The sequence below is a fragment of the Sardina pilchardus genome, chromosome 18, assembly GCF_963854185.1.
Source record: "Sardina pilchardus chromosome 18, fSarPil1.1, whole genome shotgun sequence".
Lineage (NCBI taxonomy): Eukaryota > Metazoa > Chordata > Actinopteri > Clupeiformes > Clupeidae > Sardina > Sardina pilchardus.
In genome coordinates this window covers 3,643,459-3,668,951 of record NC_085011.1, presented here as the reverse complement: position 1 = coordinate 3,668,951, position 25,493 = coordinate 3,643,459, and the positions used below count along the sequence as shown (strand labels likewise).

General features: G+C 44.0%; 3 protein-coding genes across 6 annotated transcripts in view; all 3 read left to right on the top strand.

Moving 5' to 3' along the window:
• ret (ret proto-oncogene receptor tyrosine kinase) overlaps positions 1-8,800 on the top strand; it is a 28,571-nt gene extending 19,771 nt beyond the window's left edge. Inside the window, exons 6-20 of the mRNA XM_062519286.1 lie at positions 188-387; positions 866-1,148; positions 1,485-1,616; positions 1,871-1,981; positions 2,356-2,466; positions 2,670-2,926; positions 3,563-3,710; positions 3,840-3,947; positions 4,344-4,558; positions 4,740-4,862; positions 4,959-5,029; positions 5,238-5,375; positions 5,593-5,692; positions 6,654-6,801; positions 7,830-8,800. Coding sequence (XP_062375270.1) covers positions 188-387; positions 866-1,148; positions 1,485-1,616; positions 1,871-1,981; positions 2,356-2,466; positions 2,670-2,926; positions 3,563-3,710; positions 3,840-3,947; positions 4,344-4,558; positions 4,740-4,862; positions 4,959-5,029; positions 5,238-5,375; positions 5,593-5,692; positions 6,654-6,801; positions 7,830-7,987 — 2,303 coding nt within the window. The 3' untranslated portion in view covers positions 7,988-8,800. The remainder of the gene's footprint in view (positions 1-187; positions 388-865; positions 1,149-1,484; positions 1,617-1,870; positions 1,982-2,355; positions 2,467-2,669; positions 2,927-3,562; positions 3,711-3,839; positions 3,948-4,343; positions 4,559-4,739; positions 4,863-4,958; positions 5,030-5,237; positions 5,376-5,592; positions 5,693-6,653; positions 6,802-7,829) is intronic.
• A 2,485-nt stretch (positions 8,801-11,285) lies between these two features.
• znf451 (zinc finger protein 451) lies at positions 11,286-21,000 on the top strand. 4 transcript variants are annotated; one of them, XM_062519426.1, is made up of 14 exons: positions 11,286-11,425; positions 11,899-11,959; positions 12,090-12,161; positions 12,282-12,395; positions 12,502-12,613; positions 13,538-13,691; positions 14,717-14,843; positions 15,480-15,639; positions 16,178-16,325; positions 16,712-18,396; positions 18,581-18,655; positions 18,913-18,990; positions 19,231-19,257; positions 20,812-21,000. In XM_062519426.1, exons 2-13 carry the CDS (start codon positions 11,909-11,911, stop codon positions 19,248-19,250), a joined length of 2,796 nt encoding a protein of 931 aa, XP_062375410.1. In that variant the 5' UTR covers positions 11,286-11,425; positions 11,899-11,908; the 3' UTR covers positions 19,251-19,257; positions 20,812-21,000. The 4 variants fall into 4 exon arrangements, with proteins under 4 accessions (XP_062375410.1, XP_062375409.1, XP_062375411.1 ...); XM_062519425.1 differs by having other exon boundaries at positions 19,231-19,261; XM_062519427.1 differs by lacking the exon at positions 19,231-19,257 and having other exon boundaries at positions 16,712-18,366.
• An 85-nt stretch (positions 21,001-21,085) lies between these two features.
• On the top strand, positions 21,086-23,506 carry bag2 (BCL2 associated athanogene 2). Its single transcript, XM_062519428.1, has 3 exons — positions 21,086-21,410; positions 22,114-22,223; positions 22,513-23,506. Exons 1-3 carry the CDS (start codon positions 21,289-21,291, stop codon positions 22,896-22,898), a joined length of 618 nt encoding a protein of 205 aa, XP_062375412.1. The 5' UTR covers positions 21,086-21,288; the 3' UTR covers positions 22,899-23,506.
• Positions 23,507-25,493: the final 1,987 nt, after the last annotated feature.

Below are 25,493 nucleotides of genomic sequence, written 5' to 3'. Positions count from 1 at the left end.
CTGGAGAGTGAGATGCCCTGTTGACCTTTAACGTCACAGACTCCCTGTCATAGGTTCATAGAAATCTTTCAATGCAGTCGTCACCTTGTGCATGTTGAAGGACATTCTGTCCTCATTGTGTTCTTTAGGGCCTGAGGAATGGTAGAGACCAGCTGGTTTAATTCTGTTTATTTCATTGTTCCGTCAGAGCTGACCCTTACCAGGGACCTGTCCGTCATGGAGAACAGATCCTTCCAGCTGGATTATCTGTTGACGGACAGGACATTTACTGGTGGGAATGGGAGCGTGATACTGCACTTCAACGTGTCCATCCTGCCCGTGCCCATTCGCTTCACCAACATCAGCTATGTGTTCAACGTCTCAAGAAAATCCACTGTTTACTCAAAGGTGTGTGACAGGCCTTCAGTTACTTTACACACGGTTGCTATTGTTGGTAGTGCAGTATTTCCCAATCTTTTTTTAGTATGATTAGCCTCTCTTTAAAAAGAAAAAAAGAAAAAGAATATATTTATCAATTTCCACTTTTCCAACCAGTAAAAGATGGATCCATTCTGAAATCCGCTGAAGAAAATAAACAAACTCAAACTAACAAGCCAACAATATGATACACCAACTCAGCTACATACAAACAGCAGCAAAAGTTATACAAAATGATGTGCATTCAGACCTCCATTATCAAGACCTTTCAGAAAATCACTGCAATATGAGACGTATCACTCTGTATTTAGCGATCTTTATACAGTATATTAAATGTGTTCAAGCACATCATTGTTTTTGTGCAGTATGCCGTAAACATGTTAGTCCAAACAAAAAAGTACATACAGTATATACTTCAACATCCTTTATACTGTATGTTATATTTCAGATCGGCAAGGTGTGTGTGGACAACTGCCAGAAATTTCAGGGCATCGATGTGGACTACCAGCTGGAGATTGTGGACAGGAACGTGTCCGTGGAGCTGCAGTCGTGCTACGCAGCGGTGGGCATTGTGGGTAGCCTGAGATACGTGCTGGGGGAGCTCTTTGTGAACAACACCGAGGTGTTTCGCCGGCCAGAATGCCAAGAGCTTCAGTTTGTTGTGATTGCCCAAGAGCAGCAGCTGCAACTGCAGGCCAGAACCCAGCTGACTGTTATCTTTGAAGAAGAATGTGAGTCTTTATCACTCTCTCCCTCACACATACAAGAAAACACATGCACATAGTCTCTCTCTTCCTCTCTCTCACACACAAAGTCTCTCTCTCTCTCTCTCTCTCTCTCTCTTCCTCTCTCTCACACACACAAGGTCTCTCTCTCTCCCTGCCTCTGTATTTAAATATTGACCTTTTACAATAAATGAAAGACACACAATTTTAATATCCCAGTGGTTAACAATGTGGCAAACACTGTCTTCAGTCTCTGCTTGAGAATACCTCGACTTACCAAATAATATTCCCAAACTAAACTGAATAAATTGACAGGCTAACCATCAGACTTTTGATGTGTAGCAGATAAGCTGGAGTCTCCGGAGCAGCGCATTCTGTCATGTGCGGAAAAGAGGAAGCAAGGGGAATGCGAGGCATTCCGGGGACTGGGAACGCCGACCGGGAGATGCCAGTGGAGACAAAGCACAGAGAAAGGTTCACAAGCCCGACTTTCTGACTTCACTCAAACCCTCTCCCACACTGCACCTTCTTCTCACATGATATGATCGGCATAGAATGGAGGACCTGCCTCCACGTTTAAAGAGTCTAATAATCTACAAGAGGTCTTCTGTGTCATTTTCTACTTACAGTGGCAGCACATTTTTATTTATTTTGAGAACTGTTTGCCACTATTTTGAGGATTGTTTTACAGAGCCATTTTGTGACTAAAATTCCTTGCACCAACACAGGCATATCCCAGAATTACTCGACCTGTTCTCCTGACCTGCGGACGTGTCCCGATGGGTTCTGTGATGCAGTGGAGAGCAAAGACACGACCATATGCCCCCAGGACTGCACAAGTGAGCATCACCGCAGACTTACCAGTAGTTTTTATATTCAGGATATTTAGAGATAAATACAGTGCACTGTAGCTACCATTCCACATCTGCTCTGCCCCATCCCTGCACCTCAAAACATTTCTTCTCACTAAGTCGCCCCCCAATATCGACCGTGGGTATACCAGGAAAGTTGCTATATAAGTGCAAGTTATTATTATTATTTATTTAGCTACGCGCAGAACAAACATCTTATTATGTTAAATGGTGTATCATGGCCTTGTCATTTTTGTGCCACTGCCATTGTTCAGATGCATGGATTTCATTATTGGGACTTTGGCTCCATTTTAGGATATAGGAATTGCTTTGCTAATTTTCCTCCTTCATCTGTTGTGCAGGAGAGATCGTTGGTGGCCATGAGAAAGGACTGATGTTTGGAATCAAGGCTGGCTATGGAACCTGCTACTGCTATTCCGAGAGGTGCTTCTGTGAAAAGGATCCAATAGAGGGTAAAATTCTCAAATTTTAATTCTCATTTTTGTGAAATATTATTTATATGTAGTGCAACCTTGCTACCATGAATCGTTTTGTCTGTTAAATATTTTTGAATGAACATCAGCATCAGTGAGTCAGAATGGGATAAAAAAAAATAATACAAAAAATTGAAAGTGTCACAATTTGTAATGGAGCTGTGGACCCTGCTTCTCTGCAGAGGCCATGTGTGATGACGTGTGCAAGACCATCATCGCCACGGCCGTGCTCCTGTCCTTCGTCCTGTCCATCCTCCTCTCCTCCTACTTCATCCACCGCTACCACAAGAGCACGCCCAAGCCGCCCATCGCCTCCGCCGAGATGACCTTCCGCCGGCCCGCCCAGTCCTACCCCATCAGCTACTCCGCCAATAACATGCGGCGGGGCTCTCTGGACTCCATGGAGAACCAGGTGGCCATCGACACGTTCAAAATACCGGTAAAGGATGCCCGTTCAGTTGCTGACCGTAAGGTGTTATGGGGTGCCTCTCGACATCTCTCCTCGATCCTCGATGCTCGATCCTCGAGGGGCGTTCCCACTGATCTATAACTAACACCGGAGACTATACATTGTTGCCGCCCCATCATTCTATATGTAGATCAGTGAGGATCGAGGCCCGAGGAGGGAGGGAGGATGCATAAAAGCCCAAATGAGAGGCACCCATGATGTGCATTTATTAAGCACCTAGTAGCTTGGGAGGTACTGGTACGCGAACCATATGGTGTTTTCCCTTACCGAAATATCAGGCTTCTGGCGAACAGTTGCTGCAAATTTGCGGCAAGGTCACATTTTCACATGCAAATTATGTTTCTGGCAAACAGTTGCGGTTAAATGTGCAGCAATGTCATATGCAAATTAGGGTTGTTACCAGAGGTTCTGGAACTTCTGGAAGTTTGCCATTATTGGCTAAATCTGGTGGCAAATCACTGGCGAACACATTTGCCAATCATGGCAAACTTCTAATTGTTGCCAGAACTTGGAAGTTTGCCTCTAGTGGCCAACATTGGCAAAATCTGGGTTTACACAGTGATTTTATAAATAAACACTTGCTTTGTTTTTATGCTCTGCCAACAGGAGGATCCAAAATGGGAGTTCCCTCGTAAGAATTTGGTGCTGGGTAAGACTCTCGGGGAAGGAGAGTTTGGGAAGGTGGTGAAAGCAACAGCCTTCCGACTGAAAGGGAAAGCTGGATACACGACTGTTGCTGTTAAAATGTTGAAAGGTAAGAGCAACTTATCAACACAAAATAAGTTAGATTGTATTAAGTGATCTCTGAAAAAAATGAGTAAATTCCTTTGGTATTGATAAAATGCGATCTTGCTTTAAACCGTGTTATTTCTGTTTTTCTCAGAAAATGCCTCTCACAGTGAACTGCGTGACCTCTTGTCTGAGTTCACCCTGTTGAAGCAGGTCAACCATCCACATGTGATAAAGATGTACGGCGCTTGCAGCCAAGATGGTGAGACTTCATCAGCATCTTCCTTTCTCTTGTCTTAGCCCCAATCCTTGATCAGATAAGTTTCAGACCACACTTGCTGTTGCTTAAAGCAACACTTAAGAGTTTTTCGTACCTTAAAATGCACTTCTGCTTTCACTTTGCGGCCCTCTATTGACTATAACCACACTATGTAACTTTATGAGGTGGGGAAGTGTATCTGTAGTTTGATGAAACAAGACAGCAGAAACTACAAATTTGACTTGCTTCGATGTCGCAATACATCATACTTTCATAAAATCATGCAACATATTCTACCTTGTCTGTTATAAACAAATAGTGTGTGTGTGCGACAGAGGAAAAGTGCTTTAGTGTTGCTTAAATCCGTATGCCGGCCTTCTGTTCCTGCCATGCCTTCAGGTCCTTTGTATTTGATCGTGGAGTATGCCAAGTACGGGTCTCTGCGTAACTTCTTGCGCGAGAGCCGCAAGGTGGGCCCCAGCTACATGGGCAACGAGGCCAACCGTAACTCCAGCTACCTGGAGAACCCAGACGAGAGGGCACTTACCATGGGCGACCTGATCTCCTTCGCTTGGCAGATTTCGAGAGGCATGCAGTACCTGGCTGAAATGAAGGTAGGGAGGGAGTCGTTTGACTAATAACTTTGTTATAGTGAGGGGAGGAGTGGATGTCTTGTTTTAGTGTGATGAATTATGTTTTATTCAATGCCAACTGTGCTGGACTTGAGGGTGCACTTAGAATGTAAAGAGGGCTCTTTGACAAATTGTATTTTCTTTGCCGACATTCGCTTTGCAGTTGGTGCACAGGGACCTTGCCGCAAGGAATGTTTTGGTCGCAGAGGGACGGAAGATGAAGATTTCAGACTTTGGTCTGTCACGAGACGTGTATGAGGAAGACTCCTACGTTAAGAGAAGCAAGGTAACATTAATCAATTTCTTCATTCTTTAGTATAGAGACTGAAGAGAATAATCATGTACATTTAATTATTTTTGTTTCATTTTTTCTTGTTCTCAGGGTCGCATTCCCGTCAAATGGATGGCCATAGAGTCATTGTTTGATCATATTTACACAACCCAAAGTGATGTGTGAGTACAAACTCTTACTTTCAGAAAAACAAATACTTTAAATACATAATTATATCCATATGTCTTATTTATATGTATATTTAACTCTATCGTTAATTGAAGGTTAATAGGTTACCAGGGACTCAAAATTAAAGATTATAAACCTTTGCTGTCTGTGATTAATGCAACAGCTGATCACCTGTTCACACGATATGATCTTTTCCATCAGTTGGTCGTTTGGTGTGCTCCTGTGGGAGATTATGACTCTGGGAGGAAATCCTTATCCAGGCATTGCACCAGAGCGTCTCTTCAACCTTCTGAAGACAGGCTACCGCATGGAGAAACCAGAAAACTGCTCTGAAGAAATGTATGTTCACCATCTAATCACATTTACTTGTGCATGTAGTGTACCACTTGTACACATTATGTTAAAAATAGTTATTATCATTATATATCCCAGTTATCCATGCACTCTTTTCTCAATATTCATGAACAGTGCAAGAGTTAAGCATTTTCTTAAAATTCATACAAACATCTACGTAGTCTTGTGCTATGTTACTAAACATTTTTTTTTTCTCCAAAAGGTACAATCTGATGCTCCGATGCTGGAAACAGGAATCAGACAAACGACCAACATTCTCAGAGATCAGCAAGGAGTTGGAGAAGATGATGGTGAAGAGCCGAGTAAGACCAAAGCTCACTCACTCACTCACTCCACCCTACCACCCCACACACGACATTGACAAAAATGAATCAGTCACTACAAATCAATTTTGCCTGAGGGACATCCGTTTTGCATACATTCACTTTTGAACTTGTTGTCCTCCTTGAGATTTCAACTCCAAAATCCCTAGACCCACATTAGCAGTGAATTCACCTCTACAACCACTGGCATCAGCCCAAAGCCGTGCACACACTGCTGAAAATATACTCGTCACCTGTCGCTTGTTGCTTAAAATGTTGACATAATTTGAACACCATTGGTTCAGTCACCTCTACACCATGGCAGTCAGCCTCTGCTTGATGGGTGGTGAACTGTAACTGAGTTGCTCTCAACTGTAAGTTGAGTTGTCTCAAAAGTGTCTTTTTATTTGTCTTGTGAGAAATAAGGCTATTTGTGAGATTTCGCAGCTAAGAGATAGCCGTCCTCTCGTCGCTTTGGATAGAAGTGTCTTCTCATTACCAGTCAATTTTAATTTTATAGTCAACCCAAGCCTTGGACTGTGCGTCAAGAGAGCTTCGCATCAAGTTATTATTAGGCTATCATTATTATTTGTCAATAACAAAACACAACACCGAGTATAATTAAGAGAGAGCAAAACACTCCCATTACAGCTGGTCCCGTTACATTCAAGGGGCAGCTGTGGCCTACTGGTTAGGGCTTCAAGCTTGTAACCGGAGGGTTGCCGGTTCAGTCCCTGACCAGTCCACGGCTGAAGTGCCCTTGAGCAAGGCACCAAACCCCTCACTGCTCCCCGAGCGCCGCTGGTTGGGCAGGCAGCTCACTGCTCTGGGTTAGTGTTTGATTCACCTCACTGTGTGAGGTGCCTTTTTGATCCCTCACAAGATCAAAAAAGTATATGTACTATACTACAATAAATGAGGCTCACTGAACAGTAACCAAGTGTCTCTGTCTCCCCATCAGGATTACCTGGACCTAGCCGCGTCCACACCGGCCGACGCTCTCCTGTACGACGACGCCCTCTCCGAGGAGGACACACCACTAGTGGACTGTAATAACGCCCCTCTCCCTCGAAACCTCCCCTCCACTTGGATTGAAAACAAGCTCTATGGTAGAATTTCCCATGCATTTACTCGATTCTAGTGACAGAAAAAAACACGAGTTGTCTTTTTTTCTGGCAATTTGTGCTTGGCTCTGTGTATATAGGGAGTGGGTGGTAACCGTGGTGATAGTGGTGGCATGCTAACCAGAGATCTTGAGTCTTTAGTGACAAACTTTTGGATTGTCTTTGATATGTGAAGGGGAGAATCGGCTGTCTCATTTTAACATGGACCTGCTTCTGATGTACGTGAAGCTTAATAAAGTAACAGTGACAAACATTTTGGAAACTGTACCATTTTTATTATTTGCACTGGTTAAATGAACTGTTGCTTTTAATTATTATTACTTAGTATTTATTTTGTATATTTCATGCCAGCAGTAGTACCCCTTATGACATCACCACCATATGTATTGTTTTATTTTAATTTTAGAATACTTATCTGCAATATAAAAATGAATACATTCGAAACAGGTCCTAGCTATGTAAGTCAGTTATTTATTTGGTTTGGATTGCAAACTGTCCTATGATTTCTGTACCTTTTTGTACATAGTGATTAAATGTATGGATTCTGCATTGCTGAACAGAGGAACAGTAAGGCTTTTCAACTGAATTCTTCTGAACATGAACGTAAACAAAAAAAAAAAAAAAACAAATTAAGAAAGAATCTAAGAACAATCAGTCGTAAGCCCTTAAATGTATTTAGCAATAATTTCAGAGATACAATTCTTGTGATTAGTCTTCCACTGCAAGCCTCATTCAGAGGAGTTTTAGAGGAGAGGCTTTATTGAGCTTGCATACTCAAAACAAGGAAATCATGTCAGAGTTGCATTGCATACTGCTCACCCGCATAGTTTTTTTTAACTGATCCACATGTACCGATTGCAATCACATCAGACTATTCACCTCTTTAGTCCAATTGACAAGACATACACACCATTAAGTCCACTATAATCAGAGATTTTGTTGAGAGCCTTACTGTCTGTACTCTACATGCCAGTCACCCTCCGTGCGGACAAATGATATGTTCTCGTTTTTAGGCATGTCATACCCCACCTGGCCAGAGGGGAGCCCGGTACAGCTCAACAGACTTGATGGCACTAACCCTGTCTTTTCAAGATATGCGAATGATAGTGTTTATGCAAACTGGATGGCTTTGCCTACGTCTGCAAAAATTGTGGACAAGCTTGACAGTTAAAAAGCAAAAACAGCATATGGAAAAGACTCAAACAACTGAACAGATATGTATATTTATAAATATATATATATATATATATATTGGAAGAAAATGATGTGTACATATATTCCCTGATGCTAAAGGTGGCTCCCTTTTATTTCTGTTGCACGAGCAATTCAATATGGAGATGGAGGTTACAGTGAGCAGCCTGATGGCTGGAGGCTCGTATACTGTGCCATGCTTCAAGCAGCACCTTGGTATGTCATTTGTTACCTCAAGGTCCTGTCGGCCATCTTGTATTATTGCATGACTGTATTCACGGTTCAGTGTCCAAGTTAATGTCTTTCAAGTGCCTGTGCAGCCTCTATTATATCCTCCAGTTTAAATAATAAAACTGTTTAGGACTACGAAGATCTACAGTAGTTTCCAGCCCAGGAATGAAAGGGAGTGTCTTTTCCATCACTTCCTTTACGACATTTTGTGTGTGGATGAGAGAAGAATTGACGCAGCATTCATCTGGGGAAGATGCAAAAAATAAAAACAAATCATCTACAGCATATGACAGGTTTATATTGAAGGGAAATTCTTTATTTTTCTTATGTGTTGATGTTTCTTTTAAAATGTTCCAGATGGGATTTGCCAAAGATACTTTTTTCTCAACTTGTGAAAAACTGTCATTACATGCTCTACTAAGGATGTGTCTGAACCTGTAGATATTGGCGTGTCCATTGTATTATCATGCTATGATTTACTGTTGACTTCTCTGTGTCATTATTTGTGCACCAACAGACCAATGAGTGTGATTACCAGTTATGTTGTTATAACATGATTACGTTACCATCAATAAAAATGTTACAACTCAGGTTGCTTTGGTTTCGTGTGGAGTTTGAGGGTTTGATATCACAATGTTTCCCTGTTTCCATGAATCTGTGTAACATGATTAGTCTACTCCAGAAAAACAACAATCAAATTAGCATTTTATTTATCATTTTGTCAGCTCACTCAGTTGTGTATATATGAAATTGATATGAGCATATCGAACTGCCCTTAGCGTTGCCATTTGGGGCTATAACGTACACCGGTACAATCTCTGTAGTGCTTGATCAACGAAAAAATACCGTCTCCACAGCTTATTTGTATGTTCTCATGCAGAAAAAGAGCCCGAGGCCAATTTTTGCCGGAGTTACACCAAAATCTGTTCCTATTGCCTTTACACCAGTACCCCTCATTTTTGCTGAACAAATCAAGTCGCAGTTCCTTTTTTTCCCCTCATCATTTTGTCATCCAAGTTTGCCATGGCTGACATGTGCGGTTACAGTAATACATGCACAAGCTAGTGGTATAAAAGATCACTATATTACTTAAATCTCTATCTTAAATCATGACATTTACAGATTTTCTGTAAATATAGCCAACACCAGGTGTACAGATCATGTAAGAAGTTCATAAGTGTGAGTGAGAAAGAGTGAGAGAGAGATTGTGTGAGTGTGTGTGTGTGTGTGTGTGTGTGTTTTCTTGTATGTATTAACGAGAGAACGAGCGAGATGAGGAGTTCTTATCTGTAAGTCGGCAAACTGAAATAAGCACTCCACTGGCACAGTTGCATCCGTGGGAGAATAGGCTAATGTCAGGCCTATAAGCATAGCATTAGAGATCGAGTGACTTAGCCTCAGATGGGTACCGCTCTGGGTACCACTAATGGATGCGGCCGGGCCTTCATTATGATAAATTGTTTTACAAGTCATAATAGGAAAGTGGTCACTTTACTGCATTGTGGGCTCACTGTGGACCTATGCGCCGAGGCCTACAAGGCCTGTATGGGAAAAGTGCCAGTTGCACAAAGCGGGACAGGAGGTGTGTGTGTGTGTGTGTACATGTGTCTGTTTGTGTGTGTGCCTCTGTGTGTGTGTGTGTGTGTGTGTGTGTGTGTGTGTGTGTGTGTGTGTGTGTGTGTGTGCATGTGTCTGTGTGTGTGTGTGTGTGTGTGTGTGTGTGTGTGTGTGTAAACATGTGTCTGTTTGTGTGTGTGCGTGTGTGTGTGTCCATTTGGGATTTGTGTGGGCTATGTAGCCTACAGAGTGATCCATAAGGTGAACACAGATATAGGCTATTAGGCGGGGATATTGGTGTTGTTAGCCTACCTTTTAAATAGATTGCAACATTAACCCACAACAATGTGCCTGCAGGCCATCTTACAGACTATACAAAACTTCTGATTTAGAAATGGCACTCAAACTTTCCTAGTAGAGGCCAACACATACTAGTCATCAATACGTTTCAAATTAGGCCTACATTTGAATCAGCCTATCCTTAGGCCTATCAGCCTATCCTTTTCTTGCTGAAATCTTCTGTGAAGATACATGGTCCCTGTTAAGATAATAAATGGTCTCCATTGTAGAAATAGTCTACATTGCAAACAACCACCACACTAAGAGTTGCCATAACGGATACCATTATCTAGCCTGGCACGCCCTCCCAGTGACGCAACGCCTTCAGGCTTTGCTGCTGGTCTGGTCAACTGCTCATTGAGAAGGATTTCTGAGTTCCCGAAATCTGCGGAACTGCCCCCTTTGGTCGAGAACCAATTAACTTTGAGCAGCTCCAACGGCTCTGGGTAGAGGCGTGTTCAAGGCAGAGGAAAGAGTGTTGTTATTGGTTTAAACTCGGCAATCCGCTTTCTGACATCTACCAGTAGCAAATCGAGGCACTTAAAGGAGGCGGGTCAACCAGCGATGGCAAGAAACCGTGTTAGCACAGGCTGTTGGTCAGACTAAAGTCTCGCAGAGCCTTTGAAAGTCGATGGTAATCAGGCTAACCATTATCCCCATCCAAACGACTTGTCAGCCTGGCCCCTGCATGCTGTCCCAGGTGATTTACCCCAACCCTCACGCTGGACTTGCTGTCTATGGAGGACAAATGCAGGCTGATGAATGGCACCCTGACTAACTAGGCTAATACATGAAAAGGTCCCAGAAAAAGCCAGACAAATCTTAGAAGCTGCATGAACTGTTGATATGAGAATAGCCTACCGCTTTTGAACCAGTTCAGACCATAGACATTTATAGACCTACGTTTCTCAAGCGCAAGGTAGCGAAATAAACAGCTTCAAATAAAGTGAATAAAACTCGATGCCTGTAAATCAACTCTAGGGACCGAGAGCAGCATGACCTCCAATGCCCCCTCCTCTGCTGTTGAGCTAAAAATACAGTCAGACTGTCAAAAGGTGAACTCGTCTCTACACAGCTGAAACAGAGACCTAACATAATGGCCTCTTTCTTGTCAGTCCCCACATTTGGTCTTGTAGGAACATATTCTTTCGAAGGATGGCAGTAATGCTCCACTTTTTGGTCGAAACCAAAATACTCTCTCGCCAGAAGAAGTAGAAGAGGAGCGGGACCAAAGTAGCGTCTCTGATTTTATCAACGTAGCTGGAACTGCAGTGCATGTTGCCGTTTGCAAGTATGTTACTCTGTTTTGTTCATTGTATCCGTCGTTTGTTGATTGCGCTGTTATTTTGTATTTACTTTATTTTATTTTTTAAATTAGACACAACAGACGGAAACAGACAAATAGTTGCTAGCCTACTTAGCCCCATGGGATAAACAGCTAACAGGAAGCTAACGACACCAGATTGCTTCAAGCTATTAGTCTAAATATAGCGTAAATTGCTTGTGTGATATTATTATTCCAGTTTTCTTTCATAGCACATTAACATGTCGTATCTGCAAAGAGTAATAATAAGCGCCAGTGTAGGCTACAGACGTTTAGTCCCTTCTCCCTCTCCTGAATGCCTTTTCTTCGTTTCACTGATGTTTTTGTAATGTCAACAAACCTTTGTGGTAGGCTACCGACTACCACCACCACAACACATCAAGTTGATAAGCTCAGTCGTGCATTGATTCAAGTTATTTATGTTTTCTTTCACGTGACAGGGTAAAACACATGTCTTCGGATGTGGTTGATGTGGATGACGATGATGTGGAGTTTGTATCCGTAAGTGATTTTCTATTTTCGTCAACATAAAGTAGACTTTTCTGCTGATGGTCACAATTCAAATCTGTGTAATTTTACCTAAAACAACCAAAACAAACTACCAACGACACACTACCTGTTTAAAATGTAGGAGGGTCCTCTTAGACCTGTACTGGAATTCATTGACTTATCCAGTGAGGATGCTGACGATGACGAAAAGCCTGTGAGTGTTTGAATCTGACCTGAGTAGCCTACTGATTGTGGTCATTGGATAATAATTGACAGAATCCAGTGCCGTGCTTCAACTGGTAACTTTTTGCCCCATTCCTTTTTCAATTCAAAGATGGAGGATGAGATTGACAAGCACAAAGCGCAGGTCACTTCAACTTTGGACAGGCTTGCCCTGCAAGTCGCTGCAGAAAAACAAGATAGAGCTGACAAATGCAAGGCCTTCAAGGTATTTTTTTTCCTCATATGTGTTCAGGAGTATAGTCATCTAATGAGTTATACAACATCATCTCTGTCTTGTATTGATTATTGTGTGTTTCTTTTTTTTTTAACAGAGAAAGGTGATCTCACAGCAGGCTCATGGTAGACAAGAACTGGCAGTTAGTCACAGTAATGGGGAGACTCACAGTGCCAAGCGATGTGTTGATATGTGGTTGAAAATGCCAGGTAGGCCTAATATCTGCTGCTTGTACTACTTGTAGACTATTTAATAAGGGTGCATTTTTTTTGTATGGTCCTAGCAGTCTGTCTCCGATTAGTCATTGAGCTCTGTAATAACTTTTCACTAGAACGCCAGACTGCCTATCTATTTTCTATAATACTTTAAGCAAAGCATCTAGTTTTTTTCCCTGATGATGGAAGAGACATTTTCATTTTTCTTCAAAATAGCACTACAATTAATCTTGGCAATAGATGAGAGTGTTACCAAACAGGATCTTTAAACTTAATTAATGTGTTTACAGCTTGTTGAAAGGCTAAGCAAGGCAGGGGATGGGATAAATTGATGATGTCAACATTGTTAGGCCAGTGTGAATGAGGGGCAAGTCAGTAAATATTATATGTTGACACCTTATTGCAAATCCGTCTGAGAGAAGAATGATGACACTTCAAACACTTGTGGGCCCTAGAGAGCGCATGAAGATGCTGCACAGCAGCTGAGATACAACAGGTGTCTTGGGAAGAACATTCTGCTGACAGGTTAAGATAGCTGGGTCTCACTTGAGATTATTTAAAGAGGAACTATGCAGGATTGGCGATTTCATCTCTGGTTCCGGTTTCGCTTTTCGTTTTTGCTCGTTTTATGCTTGCATTTTCTCTGCAGAGCTTCCCCGACAGCTTTAGTGTGTATATTTATACATACAAATATATAGGCTATATTTAAATATATAAATTGCAAGTGTGGTTCTTCGTCTCAGACTTCCAGATGTAAACAAGGAGCGATCGTCTCCTGCAGAAAGTTGCATAGGGTCTCTTTAAGCTTTAAATGCGGTTGGTATTGAACAGAGTAGAAATGCATTATATGCTGAAGCAGCAAGAGAGTTTGTAAAAAGTGGAGCTGAAAATGACTGTGTTATTATTCCCCTGATACAGGAGTGAAGCCCGGAGTGATTACCAGTGGTATGGGATGGCGAAGGCAGTCAGCGGCCTCTGCTAATATGTTCAAGGCCAGTCCTCAGACCTGTCCAGTGGTCAACTGCGGCCGCGTGTACGAGAACAAAGCTCTCCTCGAGGGACACCTCATAAGGTTAGAGCTGTTAAGATTACTGTTATGTAGCTAGGCAGCTACAGTGCTACATTCTGCCCCCAACATGCCCGTGCCCTCATAATGAATGTGCATGCCGCCAGAGTGTAGCAGTGCAGCTGCCTGGCAGCTTAAGCTGTTGGCTGTAACTTATTTTGTATTGAATTGTTTCAGTGTTTCCCACAGAATTTAATTCTATTTGTGGTGGTACTGTGTTTGTGCGCAAATTTTAAACAAATTTGCCCAACGTACTTATGATGCTAGCTGGATTTAATTGCGATTCAGCCAGTCGTCAACAATCAACAACAACAATCCTTGCTGGATTTTTTAAAAATGTATTCTTTAAACATGCATGCATGTTTGTTGAGGGACAGAGAGGCTGCACAAAGATGTGTATAGCTCTACAATGAAAGGAGTTCATCTAGTTTAAGTAGTACAACATAAAATCATTGTGTGGTGGTCAGTGTTGATATTGTGGTGGGCCGCCACAAATAAGTCAATGTATGGGAAACACTGTGTTTTGTCTTGAGAAACAGAGAGCTATGTGGAAAAACTGGCATAAAGACATTTTCCTTTCAGACGCACATTTCCTTTAAGGCACACAAATGGATGAGTTGGGATTGTTATTACTTCCGCCAAGGAGGTTATGTTTTCATCGGTGTTTGTTTGTTCGTTTGTATGTCTGTCTGTTTGTCTGTCCGTCTGTCTGTCTGTTTGTTAGCAAGATAACTAAAAAAGTAATGGATGGATTTCGATTAAATTTTCAGGGAAGGTCAGACCATGACCCAAGGAAGAAACAATTACATTTTGGGATTCGTATCACTGTCAGGATTCCTGAGACGTTTACGTGTTTTGCTTAGTGGTGTAATGTCATGTAATGGCCACATGGTGGCGATCTGAATAGTTTAGGTTCAAATGTATGACAACCTAGGAAGAACAATACAGGCGGAGGTCTGCGCTCTCGGAGTGCTTTTCTAGTTTGTTACTTGTTGTGGATGAATGATGTTATTTTTTATGTTTCTTTCAAGATTTGACCACTCGCCTTGTGACCCGAGTATCTTTCTCAAGGGGTCCCCCTCAGTTCAGTATGCTTGCGTTGCCTGTGGTTGGCATTTTGACACCAAAGATTCATGGAGGGAGCATCAACAGTCTAAGGTATGTTCCTGTCTACATCTGTTTTGTAGGTCTCACTTTTTATCAAGACATGTAACACACTGTGTGGTTAAATATAAGTTAAAGCACAGTGATTTTATAGAACATTTCTATTCATGACAAAACATGTGACTCGTTTGATTATGTAGTTATCCTCATATCCATATTTATTTGATCGACCAGTAAAGTTTATTCATCTAGCATCTTTCATGCAAAGTGCTTTTTTATATATAAGAAAATAAAAGGATAATTCAAATTTGAATAAAAAAATATAGGAGGATGATTCATTGCCATTGGAATACTACCCAGCCCTGGCCGTCAACTCATTTGAATGTTACTCAGCAACCATAGGATGACATCAGAAAAATGTGCAGTGGTCTCTTAATTGTTTTCGCCTATATTTGGCTGCACACATGCAAACCAAGAAGAGCTAAAAAGGTGTACGCAAAATATCTCTTCTGGGTTGTCAGGTCTGCATTTGTTTAGTTCAATAAGATATTATTATTTTGAGGTGTGGTGAAGATGTTAACAACCCTGACTGAAACTCTTTGATCAGTTATTCATCAAGTGTTTAATTATTTAGTAATGTCTGTGTGTTTGTTTGTTTGTTTGTTTGTGTATTGGCTATGATCCCTGCAGATATCCTCTTCCAATCCCGGGAGTCATGGAACCTCTCAGACCTGTCAGCAGATAGCATGCTTTGCTTGTCCTGCTTGCTGCTTCCTCTTCAACATCAGGGATGAGTGCCTTCGGCACATGGCGGAGAAAGATCACTTCTCGGAGTGCGTTAAAGGCTTTGGTGAGCACACGTGGTTTACCGTCGTTAGAGGCCCCGCCCGTACTGCAGAAGGATTTTATTAGTTTTTATTCATTATTTATTTGTTTTTGTCAGAGTAGACTACTGTAGAACTACTGCTGCTGTTGAAGTGAAAAACAATGACAATTATCCCACAGACAGAGGTTCAAATCAGTTCAAATCACACCTATCTACATTGATCTAGACATAAGATAATGTGTATATTTATGTATGTAGCCGTCATTCGAGAGATGGATCCCCTCCTCCTCTCTCTCCTGGGACTAGGGGACTGGACCCACACACACACACACACACACACACACACACACACACACACGCCCTTGTCTGTCCTGTTCTCCCCTTGTCTTGTCTTGTTTGTCTTATATGTTGTGCGCCTTATGTGTCGCTATGCCTGCATGGAGAAATTGCCCCTCGGGGATAAATAAAGTTTTTTGAATTGAATTGAATTGAATTGAATTGAATATCAGTTGAATATATGTTTGTGACCTTGCTGTTTTTGGCACCGTTCCCTGGCGAGCAGCTTCAAAAGACGTAGCCACACCGATACCTGTTCCCCGGTACGCCAAGAACCGTCTCGTAGCCCTGTGCAAGGACGTGGCCTTCAGCGTCCGCTGCTCAGGGTGCCACAAACGGCTACCCTCTCACATGGAGGCCCGGGCACACTTCAAGTAAGAGACACACACACACACACACACACACACACACACACAGACACACACACACACAGACAGACAGACAGACACACACACACACACACACACACACACACACACACACGAACACACACACACAGACACACACACACACACACACACACACACACACACACAGCTAGCTATCTATTTGCGCATACGATGTGCATTTATTGAATAAAGCTTTCCCATATTTGCCTGAAATGAGCAGTGAGTTAAAAAGCAGCAATTTTTCGGTCACAGAATTAGAATGACCACCTGTGCTCAAACGATCCCCGGTGCTCAAAGTGTGCTCTGAAGGTGTAAACTGATGTGTTGTGGTTGTGCTCGGTCTGACTCTGTTGTCTCTCGGTCTGTTTCAGCGTCCACTGTAGAAACGCGACCGCTTTAGCTGTGGCTGACCAGACGGTCGCCGAGGTGATGCGGCAGCTGATCATACGAGGCCGCTGCGCCGCGTGCTCCGAGATCTTCCAGCGCCAGGAGGAGCTGGAGGAGCACAAGCGGCGCACGCAGCACGCCGTGGAGCTCAGCGGCAGCATGGAGAAGGCCGTCCTGCTCTACAGCCACCACCAGGAGAGCCAGGTCTCCCACAGAGCGCTGGCCGCAGCGCCGTCACCGTCGCCGGGGACGTCCAAACGCCTCCGGGGCCAAACGGGCTCTCCGCAGGCACAGGGCAGCCGCTTCGGCTCGCCCGCCAAGAGGAAGAGGCCGGCCGGCTCCCACGACTCTGGCGGCGGCGGCGTCGGTAGGCCCCGCCGTGGCATGACCAAGGTGTGGTACTGCGAGTGCGACCTGCGGTTCGCGGACGAGGCCCTGGCGAGCCAGCACCTGCTGGCGTCCAATCAGATCTTCCACAAGTGCGGCGTCTGCCACAAGCTGATGGGCGAGCCGTCCGTCGCCCGGCTGCACATGAGCCGTTTCCACGGCGGCGCGCACCTCTCCAACTTCCTGCTGCACTGCCGCCCGTGCCGCGTGGACATGCCGCGCATGGAGGACATCATGGCGCACGTGGGCACCGTGCACGAAGGACACACCTTCTACCGGGAGAGGGAGGAGGAGGCAGCAGTGGCGGCGGCGGCCAAAGCGGCGGCCAAAGCGCGCGTTCTAGAACAGCCGGGTCACGCGTCCGCTCCCGGCAGGAGGCCCGGGACCGGACCGGAACCGGGCCGGGGGCCAGCGTCCCCCGAGAAGCAGGCGTGGCTGTGCCGCATGTGCGAGGACCTGTTTGAGTCGGAGGCGGCGGTGGCCGAGCACTGCGGAGACCTGGCGGCGCACAGCTTCCAGAGGTTCGCCTGCGCCCACTGCCCGCAGAAGTTCTTCAAGGAGGCCACGCTGCGGCGGCACTGCCACGCCGAGCACCCGGGCCTGCCGCCGCTCACGCGCTTCTTCTGCGGCCTGTGCGAGAGCATGCTGTACGACGCCGAGCCGGACTTCCTGCGGCACTACGCCGGCCTCCACGGCAAGGACTACTACTGCATGGACGCGCCCCAGCCCAGCACCTCTGCCGCCGCCGCCGCCGTGCATCAGCAGGTCCCGGATCAGTCCGACGACGCCACCGCCGACGCCACCACCGCCATGGACGTGGACCCTGAGCGGGCGTGTCCCTGCATGAGCGAGGAGCTGCCCAGGGACAAGGCCAAGGCCACGTACACGCGCTGCATGAAGCGGATGGCGGCCGAGCGCAAGTGCAGCTACGCCTGCGGCCTGTGTGACGCGCAGCTGCCGTCCTACGGCCAGATCAAGACGCACGTGCACACCAAGCACGGAGGGCCCGCGCAGGCCAAGGGCTTCACGGTCGCGTGCGGGGCGTGCTCGGAGAAACACGAGGACGTGCCGGCCTTCCACACCCACTACCACGCCCAGCACTGCCCCCTAGAGCCCTGCGCGAGCTCCCGCAGCTGCGTCCAAGCGGCCGAGGCCTCGACCTCCTCGACCGCCTCGACCTCCTCGACCTCCTCGACCGCCTCGACCAGTACCAAGATTCTGCATGCCGAGGAGATCTGTCCGGAAAAGCATGGCAAGTGTTCTCCGACAAACGACGTCCACAGTAAGGACTTTGATTTTCACCAAAGCAGATAGAAAAGAGAAATGAGACGTAGGGATGGGGTGCTGTTTGTGTTCACCCGGAGGGTTGATTATCCTCACCTCAATGTATATGTATGTATAGCTCACCAACATGCATGAACAGTCAACACATAGAGTAGCTAATGCGTTTCTAACTCTCGTTCCAGTGGAAGAATATGAGGACGTGAAGCAGGTCATGTCACTGGCGTCTTCGGGGAAAGAAGACAAGAAATCGGACGAAGGTGTGTACCTACTGTACCTGATGTTGTGTTCTGTTTTTGCTGTCCTACCGTAATTTCCCGTCTATTAGCCACGGCTTATACATTGATTTTGCAAAATTTCTTCAGCTATGAGGTTAATACAGGGGGGCAGTTAATATGGTGTTATATGGTTTTGTTTCTTTAAAATAGCATAAAACACTGTCTTATACACAATGCGGCTTGTATGCGGGAAATGACTGTATATGAGAGACGCTTCCACTGTCCCTTGTTCTGTGCAGATGAGTCAGACGATGAGTTGAAACGCGTCCTGGCCTTAAGTGAGGAGGAGGCCAAGAAGCCCACGCCATTTGATAATGGTGAGCACCCTCCCTCAAATATGATTGGATTATGTGTACCCACCCTCAAATATGATTGGACTATGTGTGCTAGTACTAGCACCCACCCTCAAATATGATTGGATTATGTGTGCTAGTACTAGCACCCTCCCTCAAATATGATTGGATTATGTGTGCAAGTACTAGCACCCACCCTCAAATATGATTGGATTATGTGTGCTAGTACTAGCAATGGCTGATTACGGAATCTTTTTCTGACAGATGTTCATGCATCAGCGTGACCTCAATGTAGGTATGTTTTAAATAGACCACTGTAGGCTACATTCACAGTGTCTTTATAGGTTGGTGTGGTGTTAAGGTATATTGAAGCACAATTTAAGTGTGTGTGTGTGTGTGTGTGTGTGTGTGTGTGTGTGTGTGTGTTAAATTGGCAAAATGTATGGACTTTGATCTTCGCAGACCCAATATCCCAAACATATGTGCCACATCATGTGTATAGAAATGTTATATTCACGGTGAGAAATCAGATTTAAAGATGATCAGAAGAATTGACTTGGGAATACTTTACAGTCTAGGCAAAGTCAGGTCTGTTAGGATCATGACCTTTTTTAATTGGTTTTAAAATGGGGTCATATACGTAGATGCCTATGGGCATAAGCATGAATGAGGCAACTTTTTGAGCAATGCTCCAGGTGTTTTGCTGGTTCAAGAAACTGATGGGTAAAATTCTCAAGAAACTGATGATCAAAATTCTCAAGAGGTTGTTGTGAGAGGAGTGTGTGTGGGGTGTAGTGCGTGTGTGCGTGTGTGTGAGCAACCTATGCATTGCTCATCTTGCACTGGATCATCTTCCTGAATCTCAGTATTCTGATCACAGCAAGTCTGGGCAAATTTCTGCTTCACCAGTCAGAGGTTACATTCATTGTTTCACACTTATGATGTCATCATATTTACCAAAAATATTTAGCAATAGTTTTTTTTTTCTTCTTTTTTTTGTACAAAAATGCATACCTATTCAGTATTTTGATACAAAATACAAAGCAATTTTCTTCAACTCAGTCAAATTCAAAAGACAAAATGCTATTTGAAAGATCTAAATTTAAAAAATATCACAAATACTGCCCACCCCTGGGAAGTAGACTTTATTTGTTCTGAAATACCATGATAGGTTCAGGAGATATCTTATGATGCAAAATATAGTCTGCGTTTCAAAGCGCACACTTCAGTCAGTACACTGCTGCACTGAGCACTTACTTGCATGTTGCCCACCTGTTGATGGTTAGTGTTGCCCCAATATCTGCACTAGTACACACTTAAACTAAGTATGAAGTGTGCAAGTAGGCGGTTTGAGACACAGTCATATAGACTTAATTCAGTTATAGTTGAATATTTAATGGTCGCCATGGCCATGGTTTTATATGTGAAAATGTTCTGGTCTCTAGACTGTACCAGGTTCACCCAGTCTCATGCCTTTATGTTGGACCTATTTTTCCACGTATCAGTTCAGTGAATCTGCTGAACAGTCTACCGTTTTTGACCATTGACCTATACACACGCAATTCACACGTTTACAATGTTCCACTTGGATTTTCATGGACTTTTGGTATGTGATAACGGTTTCATGTTCAAGTCTTGTTATATAAACGTACAGTATGTGGCAGCATTGGTGTCATAGCTTATAGAAGGCACATGCACAATCACCCAAGTTTGGGGAAAGAAATAGGTCTCAAAACAAGCTAAAGCTATATTGCATCATGTAATGTGTATAGGCCCATTCAGTAATCAGCCTGGCTTCTTACTACTCAATTCATGTGACAGTCACTCTTGTCTTTTATCCCACAGAAATGGAGGAAGCTTTAAGGAGAAGTCTTGAAGAGTTCTAATAATTGCAGAGAACCTTGTATGTCTTTTTTTTTTTTTTTGCTGTTCTTTATATTTGTTGTTGTCCAAAACATACACACGGGTATGTGTACAGGTCATGTCTGCCTGTTTGTAAATTATTTTGAATAAAACTGGAATGCTTTACAATTGTTTCTTCTTGGGGCTCTGGTTTGTGGTCCTGTGCGAATTGTTCATGAAATGAGATCACTCACTTGACTAGAAACCGCTCCCTCCCCCAACACTCCCTTGCTCCTGCTCCTGCTCGAGGAGTCGGCTGGACAACGGAGTAAGCTGCCACCCATTTTTGGAAATGTTTACTGGGCTGCACCGTCCGTCCGTCAAGGAAACCGCTAGAACGTGCTCGAGGGAATAACTGCTCCCCCGGCTGTCTTCAATAGTTGTGACACCTTTCAACGGCAACTTTATTGTGCCTTCGGTATGGCCCAAGCAAAGATCCAGGCGAAAATGAACGAAGCGAAAGGAGGGTTGTTCAGTAGATCTATGTCGATGGCCGATCGTTCTTCGCGACTTTTAGAGCATATGGACCAGCTTGAGATAAGGTATCGTTAAATCAACAAGCATGACAGTTCTTTTTTAACCTATACGGTTCACTTTGCGCTTGAACTCTACTTTTTAACAAATGTCTGAAGAGTGTGGACAAGAACATGTAGCCTACAGTAACATTTCCTCGTGGACAAGCCTAACTTGCCGGCGGAGTAGTAAATGTATGCAACCACGTTTTCCGAGGAGGACATGAATGATTCAGGCCTGCACCCTACACCTTAATGTTTCGATTTTAGCAACGTAAACAGCCTGACAACTGTAGCTGTGCAACGTGTCTCCGTGGCTGAATGAATCTGAACCCTGTCAGTGAATATTACAACAGTTGTCACCTTGTTGCCATTATTGTCTTGTTACAAAAAAGCAATTCAGTTTTGTAATTTACATAACGTCCGTTCGTTGACTAATTAAATTATCCACAATTTTGTCTCCAATTAAAAAAAATGCACTGTGTAATGTAGGCCAAATAGAAGTGCCTATGGTTCTTTAAATCTCTGGATGGTTCCATGGAGAGTTAACACTGTTATTACATCAGGCGAAAGGTTCTTCATGCCATTAATTAAATTGGTCTTTAAAGAACTGTTGCCTCGATGGTTCTTGGAAGCACTAAAAAAGGTTTTTCTATGACATCGCTCTGGAGGACCGTTACTCGCCTCATTCTTTTCTAGTGTGTAAGAATTGTCCCCGATGCATATTTTTCAGGGTGGAGACGCTAAGAGAAGCAGCCACTGCAATGGAACAAGAAAGGGAGTGCTTACTAGAGATGATTCAGTCCTTACAGAGCAGTCAGGAAATGCGCTCTATCTCTGATGGTAAGTTTGGGTTCAGGCCTTTGAGATGTTCATGGTTATGAGTTGAGGGTTGTGTTACTTCATTTACTAATGAGAACATGGGCCTTTACTTAAAGTTTGTGTCTGTATGTTTGAGATCGTATGCCTCAGAAAATGAGTAGGTCTTGTTGAATCAGCTATCCTACATGTAATAGCCTTGCTGACATAAGTGTGACAGCTGTCAGTGAACTCCACGAACGCTCTTGCGCAAGGGCTCCCCAAGTGACCTTACACATGTGTACACAAGTGACATTACCATTTTCTCATATAGGCGAGAGAGAGGAGCTTACTCTGACAGCCGACCGTCTCATGGGAAGGACACTGACGGTCAACATTTCTGTGGATACAATTCGTAACCCCCAACAAGAGGATGCTCTGCAAAAAGCTATGGCGCTTATCGATGACATCGCCAAGAAGGTGCTCGAGGATCTGGAGGGCGCACGGAATAGGCTGATGGCGCTGCACGCAGCCTGCGTGACGGAGGCACCTCCTGTGCCCATCGATCAGAAGTTCCAGACCATAGTGATTAGTTGCGCTCTGGAGGACCAAAAAAAGATCAAAAGACGACTGGAAACCCTGATCAGGAACGTGGGCAATGCTGAGAAAAACATCAAGATTATGGATCACCAGAATGAGTCGAAGTCGAATGGCAAATAGTTCTGCATAAAGAAAAGAACAACACAAATTCCTAATACTAGTGTTTAGGCTACTTAACTGTACACACATCTAGTTTTAAATACCAAGTGAGTCCCGTATAAAGACGAAACACGCCCTCCTATTATGGTTACGAAAGAACAAGTACATTCCCATTAGGCTTTTAATAGCACCGAATTGACGCAATCAGAATTTCACTAGTCTGTTTACACTCTGTCCTCAAACTGTGACTAAGGACTGTTTCAATTAGAGGGTTGGTGTAGGAATGATAATGTATATGGGCTTTTGTCACGGAGACACTAAGTGGAGCTGTCAAACCAGAACGGAAATAGGCCTATGGCCCATCCTGCCTTAAGGTTCTAACCACAAGCAAGCTGCCTCTGTAGGCTATGTAACATTCATCAATTTTCCAGTGTTTAAAAATATAACACACTGTATTCAAACTTATGTTCAAATAATATTTTTTTTCTAAATAGATGTTTACACTGTATTGAGGGAAAATCGTATTCACCTTAACAAATAGGCCTCCTGCTGTTTGTTTTTATCTTAAAGGGTTCAGTCCTGTGAAATTTCTAGTAGTGGCACTGATATACAATAAAACAGAAGCATTATTGACATGTCTATATGAAAGCCTCAATCCAAGACCACTTTGAAAGTCCATTAACTCAAAGGCAAAAATGTAACTCTCAGACATCACATAATCATTTAATTGAATTATGTGACACAGCAGATGTATGGGAACCATAACACATTGCCTACACTGATTTAACCATAACACATTACCCACACTGATACATTCTCTCACTGTAACACATTACCCACACTGTTTTAACCATAACACGTTTCCTACTCTGATTTAACCATAACACGTTTCCTACTCTGATATAACCATAACACATTCACTGATGATATAACAGTAATGCATTACCTACACTGATTTAACTGTAACACATTACCTATTTAGCTCTCACCATAGCACATTACCTAACGTGAGATATTCTTTCATACAATTCAACTCACCTGATTGATCTGGAATGCTTCACAGCTGTGTCTGCTGCTGAAGTGTCCTCCAGGCGGTGTGTTCTCACCTGTGTGTGTGTGTGTGTGCGTGCCTGCCTGCCTGCCTGCCTGCCTGCCTGCTGGTGTCAGGTTATGTCGTCTCCATGAGTTGCCACAGTGCTGATAGAATACTGGAGGCAGAACTCCAGTGTGAGTGTCCAGAGTGAACATGAGTCCACACACACACACACACACTGCTAATATCAAATACACACACACACACACACACACACACACCGCTAATATCAAACACACACACCACTCCAGTATAAGAGTCCAGAGTGAATATGAGTCAAACACACACACACTCCTGTATTAGAATCCAGAGTGAATGTGAGTGTGTGGTCATTGCGTGTCTGCTTATAGCAGCAGCCAGATTGAAGGTCAGTGTTGACGTGTGATCAGGATTAGGCCAGATGAGGCCAGAAGGGTTTATCCATGAGATCGATTAGCGGGTGTCCTGATTGATTGATCAGTATGATTTATGAATGGGGGTCCTTGATTGATTGATTGATTTTACCAGATTAATCTAAGCCTCTTGGAAGGAAGGAGGATATCTTGGATGTGGACCATTTTTCAAACAAGACCAACGTCATGCAGACATCACACATCACACGCATGCAAAAAATCCACAGCCCCCACGTTTGTCATCTGTAATCTTTATGTGAAACAGTTCCGTTCTGACAATGGGATCATATGTAGGAATTTTCCAAATAAACCTGTGATAAACGCTGTCTTTTAGACTTCCGTCATTTCCCAACTATTAGCTGCGGCTTACACAATGACTTTGCAAACTTTCTTCAGCAATGAGGTCAATACTCAGGGGCAGTTAATATGGTATAAATATGGTTTCGTTTCTTTTAACTTGCACGAAACACTGTCTTGCGGCTTATACACAGTGCAGCTAATACACAGGAAGTTACTGTCCAGTTGATTCCCAATGGGCTGGCGGAGGGACTCCGAGATGGAAGAGGAGTGCTGAACCACACAGCGCCGCAGGAAAAAGGGGAATTCTGAGATCCTCTCGGTAGTCCAAGTCTACGTGGAGTAACTGCACATCCAGGCCTGTTGCGTTACAGCGGGACAGAGGAGCTCAGCACACACACATCTGGTCCTGCCACACACACACATCTAGTCCTGCCACACACACACATCTGGTCCTGCCACACACACACATCTAGTCCTGCCACACACACACATCTAGTCCTGCCGCACACACACACACATCTAGTCCTGCCACACACACACACATCTAGTCCTGCCGCACACACACATCTAGTCCTGCAGCACACACACATCTAGTCCCCTGTCAGGTGTAAGGTCAGGTTGTTCCGTGAGTGTGTTACGTTGGAGGTTTTCCCGGAGGTTCCGTAAGTGTGTTACTTAAGAGGAAGTCCAGAGGTTCGGTGAGTTACGGAACAGGTGATCTGAAGGTTCCGTAAGTATGTTACAGAACAGGTGGTTTGCAGGTTCCGTGAGTGTTATTTAAGAGGTTCCGTAAGTGTGTTACTTAGCAGGTGGTCAGTCTGTGTTTCTCTG

What these genes read in the sequence shown, in the direction of transcription:
- znf451 (XM_062519424.1), top strand. Translation starts at nt 11,909, where the DNA reads ATGTCTTCGGATGTGGTTGATGTGGATGACGATGATGTGGAGTTTGTA. An exon ending in ACAAATGCAAGGCCTTCAAG is followed by an intron (nt 12,396 to 12,501) that starts GTATTTTTTTTC and finishes TTTTTTTAACAG; the next exon opens with AGAAAGGTGATCTCACAGCA. An exon ending in GGAGTGCGTTAAAGGCTTTG is followed by an intron (nt 15,640 to 16,177) that starts GTGAGCACACGT and finishes CCTGGCGAGCAG; the next exon opens with CTTCAAAAGACGTAGCCACA.
- bag2 (XM_062519428.1), top strand. Translation starts at nt 21,289, where the DNA reads ATGGCCCAAGCAAAGATCCAGGCGAAAATGAACGAAGCGAAAGGAGGG. An exon ending in ATGGACCAGCTTGAGATAAG is followed by an intron (nt 21,411 to 22,113) that starts GTATCGTTAAAT and finishes CATATTTTTCAG; the next exon opens with GGTGGAGACGCTAAGAGAAG. An exon ending in AATGCGCTCTATCTCTGATG is followed by an intron (nt 22,224 to 22,512) that starts GTAAGTTTGGGT and finishes TTTCTCATATAG; the next exon opens with GCGAGAGAGAGGAGCTTACT.